The 8,163-nt window shown below is 39.5% G+C and overlaps 1 protein-coding gene across 1 annotated transcript; it reads left to right on the top strand.

Annotated features, from left to right (window-relative positions):
- LOC109821694 (triadin-like) lies at positions 1,153-2,300 on the top strand. The gene is made up of 2 exons (XM_020387859.1): positions 1,153-1,643; positions 1,910-2,300. Exons 1-2 carry the CDS (start codon positions 1,153-1,155, stop codon positions 2,298-2,300), a joined length of 882 nt encoding a protein of 293 aa, XP_020243448.1.

Here is an 8,163-nt window from a genome sequence, read left to right as displayed (position 1 = left end):
GCAGCCATTTCTCTTGAGGACGCTAAAGCCCGCATTAAGGCTTCCAGCACTACTTACAAGATGGAGCATGCGGAGGATGATTTTGAGGCTGGTGTTGAATTTGAAAGTTTCCACTATCAGGCCACAGCTCCTTTTTCTGACACGGCCCTCCTTGCTAGCTTTTTCATGATTTGGTTGAAGCTGTGTGTAGTACCGTCAAAACCAGTAGAGGCGATATTGGCTGAGGTTGTATACCCAGCTGTTTTATTAGCTCATGGGAGACCCGTGAGCCTCCTTACTGCTATGGCAAGCTGCATACAAAATGGCCTAAGGATGTTGACCTCTGAACTTCTCGGCACCTCGGGAATTAAGGCAGCTAGGAAGAAAGCAGGGAAAGCTCCTCAACCACGTATACCAGTGCCGTATACGTACTTGGTAGCCTGGTTCGTGCTGCATTGCCCTTCGTTGATGATGGGGGTATCTAAGGATGATGACGCTTATGTTCTCTTTGTACAAAGATTGGAATCGGCTACGTGGACTAATTCCTACATAGTCAGGGCTCGACAGCTCTTGTCTCGGGGAGGTAATTATAGGATCTTATGTTGCGCTCCTAACTTTGATGGAGCTGATGAAGAGAATGCCAATTTCCCAGATGTGCTTTTTGAAGGTTCGTCTTCCTTGTAAGAAGGCACCTTCACATGGCTTCTTATGATCAGAGTAGGCTACTTGGTTTATCGCTTGAAAGAGAAGTGCATCATCGAGCCTTATGTGCCTTTTCAATTCGCCAGACAATTTGGATATGACCAGCTTTATGTTGGCAATCCTAACCCGGTGTTGGCTCAAATTGGGAATTTGTACGAGGGAGCTCGCGCATGGTACTTCTTCTCCGCTGGAGGAACCCATGCACACTTTACTTTACCCAATTCGCCACCTGACTGTTCTACTGTTGTGGATTTTCGCCAGTGGTTTGATGAAGCTTCTCGAATCCCAGAATATGACATTTATACTTCGTGCATAAATAAGATTCGGGAGTTGTATAAATAGAAAAGCAGTTCTACCAAGACTCGCCTACCAGGAATAGAGGAGTATTTATCCTGTGAACGGGAAGCGACGGGAGCCATTGAAACCCCAAGGGAATTACCGACCACTGAACCTTCTGAAGAAGAGGTTCTTATGGGGGCTGAAGAGGGATCACCAATTGCTGATTCTCCTGAAGAAAAGGCAACCGAGGAATCTCATGTAGAAACGCCAGCCGTTGAACGTCGCTCCTTAAGCTCAGGTAAAAAGGCCCTTACTGCGGCAGAGGAAGGCGAGTATGATAGGAGAATTCGCAAGAGAAAGCCTGTCGCCGCTAAAAACTCTAAGAGGGTCAAATTGATGGAGGACGCGATGAAATCTGCACCTGCTATGTGCTTGGCAGACAAGGAAGATGACGTGCTTCAATCGATCCCTTCTACTCCTGAAGAGGCGGGCACCGACGAGATATTGCCTATTGAGGGTTTGGAATCTGCTTCTCCTCCTCTCGTCCGGGACCAAGGTATATGTGGAGGTCATCCTTCCGAGGTTGCTCCTCCACCTACTAAGGATGAGTATGGAGATCCGATCTATCCCACTGTTCCTCCTCCACGCTCGAGAGCTTTGAAAAAACTGGTTGAGGAATTGGAGTATTAGATACAGATGACTATTGATCTCGTCAGCCTTGGGGTGCTTCCTTTGAGGATTGTAAACCTATCCTGACCAAGTGTTTAGATAAGATCAGGGATAAGGGTGATGTGTCCTGGACTGAACATTGTAAGGGGAGTATCATCCTCTTGGAAGCAGAGTTGGCCTCCTTCAAAGAGCTGTAGCGCACCGATCTAGAATCTGAAGTGGAGCCGACTCTCTCTTTGGCCATTATCTCAAGGGTACATCATCGAGAGACCCTTTGCAGGGAACTATCTGATAAAAAGACTCGCATAACGATCCTAAGGAAGCAGCATTCTCAAGCATATGATAATATCAAAAGTGTTGCTTCTGACATTCGTGCCACTGAAGAAGCTATTACTCAATTAGAGGCTGAGTTGGATCAGAAGAAAACCCAATTGGCTCAATATGAGGATGTCAGAAAAGGGCTTGAGCTTCAAAGTAGCCAGGTTTATACGGATTTTTGCCGCACGCTCCACGCGGCTAAAAGGATTCGAAGAGATATTGTTGTTGCTGCCCCTGTCGAAGCGGAACTCAGAAGGGAGATCAAAGAACAAGTTCGAACAGCCCACCAGAAGAAACTTTCTGCTTTTAAGTCCAGGCCGAAATCTCTTAAGTTGATGAAGCCTGATGTTTAGATTTTGTCCTGTTTTTGGCTGGGAAACAATTTTGTATCATTTTCATTTCGATTGTCGTCTCCTTGTATCCAAATTAACAATATTGAATGAAAATGATATTATTTTGTCTTTTCATCATCTCTTTTTATTGAATTCTATTTCAGGACCATGAAAAATAGTGCAAATGCTATAAGTATAATGTTAACTTAGCATAAAATTAAAATTCTCTTTATTACCATTTAGAAATAATTCTAGAAAATTTCAATCGTCAGAGGTGTAATGTTAACATGACGACATACAAGACAGGGAAATTAAATATTTATTCCCGAAATACACTATGAATTGGCAACCCCCAGCCTAACTCGGCTGGGGTTCAGGGGACTGCATGATTTACGGAAAGTATCTTTTAAGGAACTTCCCATTAATTGGCATCATGAGCATGTCTCCTTTTTGATCGATGAGGCGATAAGCTCCGTTCGAATAAACTGATTCTATTACGAAGGGCCCTTCCCATTTAGGATTGAACTTCTCTTTGGTTTTGTGTGTCATTACCATGGGTTGTCTGTTGGCCAAAACTAAGTCGCCTTTCTTGAAAATCCGCTCTTTAACTTTTCTATTGTAAGCTTTGGAAATCCGAGCTTGATACAACTCGATCTGTTGCTGAGCTTGAAGTCGTTTGTCGTCTAAGGCTTCAAGTTCTTGCAGACATCGCTGATGTTTCTCTTCCTCCGTTAGTCCAGTTGTAATCGCGACTCTCAGAGAAGGGATTTGAATTTCTAGCGGTAGTACAGCTTCGCAGCCATACACTAAAGAGAATGGCGTAGCTCTTGTAGGGGTCCTCACCGTTGTGCGATAGGCCCACAAACATTCGTCGAGTCTTTCGTCCCAGTCATGTCGGCTCTTAGAGACGAATTTTTTGAGAAGTTTCACGATGGTCTTGTTAAAGGCTTCTGCGAGACCGTTTGCCGGTGGATAATAAGCTGTAGAGGCAACGCCTTGGATCTTGAATTTATCACAAAACCTCTGAAACCCAAAGCTGATGAATTGTGTCCCGTTGTCGTGAATTATCTGTCTCGGGACTCCAAAATGGTAGATGACGTGATGTTTGATGAACTTAACTACATTCGAAGTCTTAACTTCTTTCAACGGGATTGCCTCCGCCCATTTGGAGAAATAATCGGTTACGGCCAGGATGAACCAGTGCCCTTTGGAAGTCGGGGGCGAGATTGGTCCCACGACATCCATACCCCACATTTTAAATGGCCAAGAAGCAGATGTCGGATGTAAGTTACCTGGTGCTCGGTGGATAAAGTCCCCATGTATTTGGCATGCGTGACACCGTTTAGCGTAGTCAACTGCATCTGAGAACATCCTTAGCCTGTAATAACCGATTCATCGGAGGCGATCTCCTAACTTAGCTCCAGGCTGATGAGCTCCACACATTCCATCGTGAGCTTCCTTGACAGCCTCTTTTGCTTCCTTCCGAGAGAGGCATCGAAGTAAAACTCCATCATGTGATTTACGGTACAGGATTTGAGAAGCTGCATCGTAATAGAATTGGGGGGCCTTTCGTTTGATAGCAGCCGCTTCTTTAGGGTCATCGGTAAAATTCCATATATGACATAGTCGATGTACGAAAATCGCCAATCTCTAGATTCAAGCTCCATCGAGGTTGTACAGACTTCTCCTACTATTATCTTGTCTGAACTTTCTTCTATAGGAATCTTGGAACAGTATAGCTCACGTCTCGTGACTGGAATCATTATCTCAACCCCTGGTGGCAATGCTAGCGAAGTTGCCAACGAGGCTAAGGCATCCACATAAGCATTCTGAGCTCGCGGGATATACTCAATAAAGAAACCTTCGAACTTCTTAGCTTGCTTCAGCACTGTGAAGTAGTACGGGATTAAATCCTCATGACGTACTTCGTATTCCCCTCGGACTTGATTTACGATGAGTTGAGAGTCACCGTAAGCCTCGAGATGCTGAATATTAAGTTCTTCAGCAAATTACATTCCCAATAGCAGGGCATTATACTCGGCTACATTGTTGGTGCAGGGTTCAATCAAGGAAAATCCCATTGGGATCACATGCCCGTTTGGAGAGATGAATACTACTCCTACTCCTGCTGTAATTGCTCCATGTGGATTTGCTCTGGATGCACCGTTGAAGAATAATCTCCACACTTGCGTAGATTCTCGAGTGACACAAGCTTCAGCAACTTCGTCGGGCAATTCTTCATACAACTTAAATACCCCTGGCACCGGGTGATCGGCTAAGAAGTCTGCCAATTGATAATCATATTTTATTACAATTTTATACCCTCAATATCTATTTTATATGAATAAATATACCACTAATAATTACTTTTATCTTTAATTACAGGTTAATGAAGAATAAATCCCAAAAATCTCATCTCTCAACAAAGGCCCTTGAGTAAATGAAGAAATAAGAGAAATTCAAGAAGCCAAATGAAATATTTGAATTTTAAAGGGTCAAAAGCCCAAATATCCCAAAATTTCCAAAAGAAGCCAGCACAAGCTCAAGGCCCAAAGCCCATCAACAAATCCCTACACCCATAAGCTCTCAAGGCTTGGACCGGACCTCTTTTGCTGCAGAATTTTCTTCATTGAAGCATGAATGGACCGGTTTTAGTTGGATTTTCATATATTTGAAGCTTGAAGGCCCAAAAATGAATTGGACCGGACATGGGCTGCAGAAAATTGTATTGGATTTTGATTTTCTTTTGAAAATCAAATAAATCATATGGGCCTCCTATATTGGGCTAGAGAAGAACAAAAAGCAAATTCAAAGGTGGAGATTGCTTTGCTTGGGGCTCAAGACAAATCCAATGGCTCATATTCATTGATGATTACTATAAATAGGGGTAGAGAAGGAGGGGTTAAGGGTGTGAAAATTTTTGTAACATCTTTTGGAGAGGAGGACTACTCTTAATTGAGAAGGCCTTCCAAAATTATAACTTTTGTTGTAATTAATAATAATAATTTTTTCACCACTTTAAATTTTTCTCTTCTTCTCTTTATTGGATGATGAAGATGAAGATGAAGATGGAGAATTATTTGAAGGTTTTTATTTCTTTTCTTTTTTCTCTTTTATTGCTTATTAGTTTAGATTTATTTCTATACTTGTAGTTAGATTTTATTTTCTTGTTAAATAGCCAAGAGGCTAGAACCCTCTTGCCTTAGATTTATTTCATGCTTATAGAGTAAATTTATTTTCTTGCATTTAATTCTTACAATTTTATTTTGTAGTTTAGATTTTTATTTTCTTTGTAGTTAGATTTATTTCTTGTTCATAGTTTAGATTTTTCTTTTCTTTTTATTTTTGTAATTAGTTCTTTTTCTTGTTTTTATTTCTTAAGATGTGAATTTACTTCTTGTAGGAAGTTTAGAATTATAATTTTGTGGGTATATTCACTGCAAACCCTCACGAGACTACAACTCGTCCACTAGGGTAACCTAGGGGTTTAAAGGCTTGTTGTATGCGCTAAATACAACCGCGATTCCTGCGAAAGTGAGTTAGGATTTTCTTTTTATTTTCTTTGCTAGAGGACTAGCAAAAGTTTAGGTGTGGGGGTATTTGATAATCATATTTTATTATAATTTTATACCCTCATTATCTATTTTATATGAATAAATATACCACTAATAATTGTTTTTATCTTTTAATTGCAGGTTAATGAAGAATAAATCTCAAACTCTCATCTCTCAACAAAAACCCATTGATTAAATGAAGAAATGAAGCAAAGAAGCACATTGGAAAATCAATTTCCAAATTATCCAAAAGCCCAGAATCAAGTCGTGTAGCCTGTAGAAGCCGGAGAAAACCAAAAATCCAATATGAAAAGAAATCATATTCAAAATGGTTGGCCACAAAGAAACGAAGATATCTCCTAATCCGGAAGGCGGAATTTAACATATAATATATGAAAATCGCCTATCTCAACGAGACGAAGCTATCCGTGAAATCAGAATTTGGAGGAATTAGTGGGCATCGATGTCGGCATCGTTGTAGGCATCGATACCTGCATCGATGCCTGCATCGATGCCAGATTACTGTAGCGCGCGTCAATGGCTGATTGTGCTTGTCTTGGGGCTCAAGTTTGATCCAATGGCTCTCATTCACTGATGTTTACTATAAATAGGGGTAGAGAGTGAGGGGTTAGAGGTGTGAAAATTTTGTAAACTCCTTTTGGAGAGGAGGGCTACTCTTAATTGAGAAGGCCTTCCAAAATTATAACTTTTGTTGCAATTAATAATAATAATTTTTTCACCACTTTAAATTTTTCTCTTCTTCTCTTTGTTGGATGATGAAGATGAAGATGAAGATGGAGAATTATTTGAAGGTTTGCATTTCTTTTCTTTTTCTCTTTTATTGCTTATTAGTGTAGATTTATTTCTATGCTTGTAGTTTAGATTTTATTTTCTTGTTAAATAGCCAAGAGGCTAGAACCCTCTTGCCTTAGATTTATTTCATGCTTATAGAATAGATTTATTTTCTTGCATTTAATTCTTGTAATTTTATTTTGTAGTTTAGATTTTGCAATTATTTTGTAGTTAGATTTTAATTTCTTATACTATTCACCTTGAGGCTAGAACCCTCTTGGGTTTAGTTTTTCTTTTTGTTTATTTTTATTTTGTTTGATTCGCCTTTAGGCTAGAACCCTCTAGGGAATCACCATTTTCTAAGAAGTGGGTTCAATTGTAGATTACCCATATCTATAATTGAATCCACCATCTTTAATTTCTTGCATTTTCTTTTATTCTTGAATTTTATTTTCTTTATTCTTGATTTTTATTTTCCTTTTCCTTCTTGCCTTATTGATCATATTCATTCTTTGTCACATCCACTCTCACTTATATCTCGTGCCGATTTACACACTATCACTTCCACTCTCTCTATCTCTCCACAATCACATTCACTTATCACTCCTACTTGTCACACACACAACATAAGAACCGATTTTATATTTTCTCCTACAAAACACCTTCCTCGTGGGATCGATATCTTAAATACTATAACTTGACACGGTTGTGCACTTGCAACCTTTTTGGTACATGTTTATGCCGCATCAAGTTTTTGGCGCCGTTGCCGGGGAAGGTGCTTAAGTAGGTTTTAATTATTTTGGTTCTTTAACTTGTGTGTTTATTGTGAAAGAACTACTTGGAGATTAAAGATCAAGAATTGGAGATTGAGGAATTGGATATTCGCTTGTGGTAAGTCTTCTTCCTTATATTTTCAATTCCACACCTTTAGTTAGTTTCTCACAATTAGTGACAATTAGGATCTTAAAAAAAAAGATTTTATTTCCGTTGACCATAATAAAATTCACCCTCCACTTTGATATTTACTAACAAGATAATAAATTCAAACAAATCCCCCCTTCTCACTTGTTTGATTGTTAACCCTAATAAAAAAACATTTTCTCTTTTCCATCCTTTTTAGTTGCTTTTAATTCATAGGGTTGCATTTCATATCGTTAGTAGGAATTCACCAAGTGATTTGAGCATCTTGATTTGGCACACACTTAAAAATATTTTTAAGGGCAAAATCCCGTAATCAAAAGAAATCCTTAAGTGATCCGGTTTAAGTTTTCTCAGATTAGTTGGTGTCTAAGGCAAGGTTTAGGGGTTGCGTAAAGCGCTCCGCAAGGAAAGAGGTACTTAATTGATCTTTGATCACCCTCTAGTACTATCCTTACCTGGCTAACTACCCGGATAAAATTTTTATCTTTTCACTTTAGGAATTTTTGGTTAGGAGCTAGTCTAGTTGAGTTAGGCTTAACCCTAGAGTTAGAGTGATTGAAAAGTGATTGATTTTGATTTGTTTTAGTTAGGATTTTCCTTTTTCTTCAAAAAAAAAA

The sequence above is a fragment of the Asparagus officinalis genome, chromosome 8 (assembly GCF_001876935.1).
Source record: "Asparagus officinalis chromosome 8, Aspof.V1, whole genome shotgun sequence".
NCBI lineage: Eukaryota > Viridiplantae > Streptophyta > Magnoliopsida > Asparagales > Asparagaceae > Asparagus > Asparagus officinalis.
Note: the sequence above shows the minus strand (reverse complement) of the source record. Positions and strands in the feature narration are given on the sequence as shown.

Bases quoted from the DNA above. Each gene is read 5' to 3' on its own strand.
- LOC109821694 (XM_020387859.1), top strand. From the start codon at position 1,153: ATGGGGGCTGAAGAGGGATCACCAATTGCTGATTCTCCTGAAGAAAAG. The intron at 1,644-1,909 runs GTATTAGATACA...GACCCTTTGCAG, and splicing joins AAACTGGTTGAGGAATTGGA to GGAACTATCTGATAAAAAGA.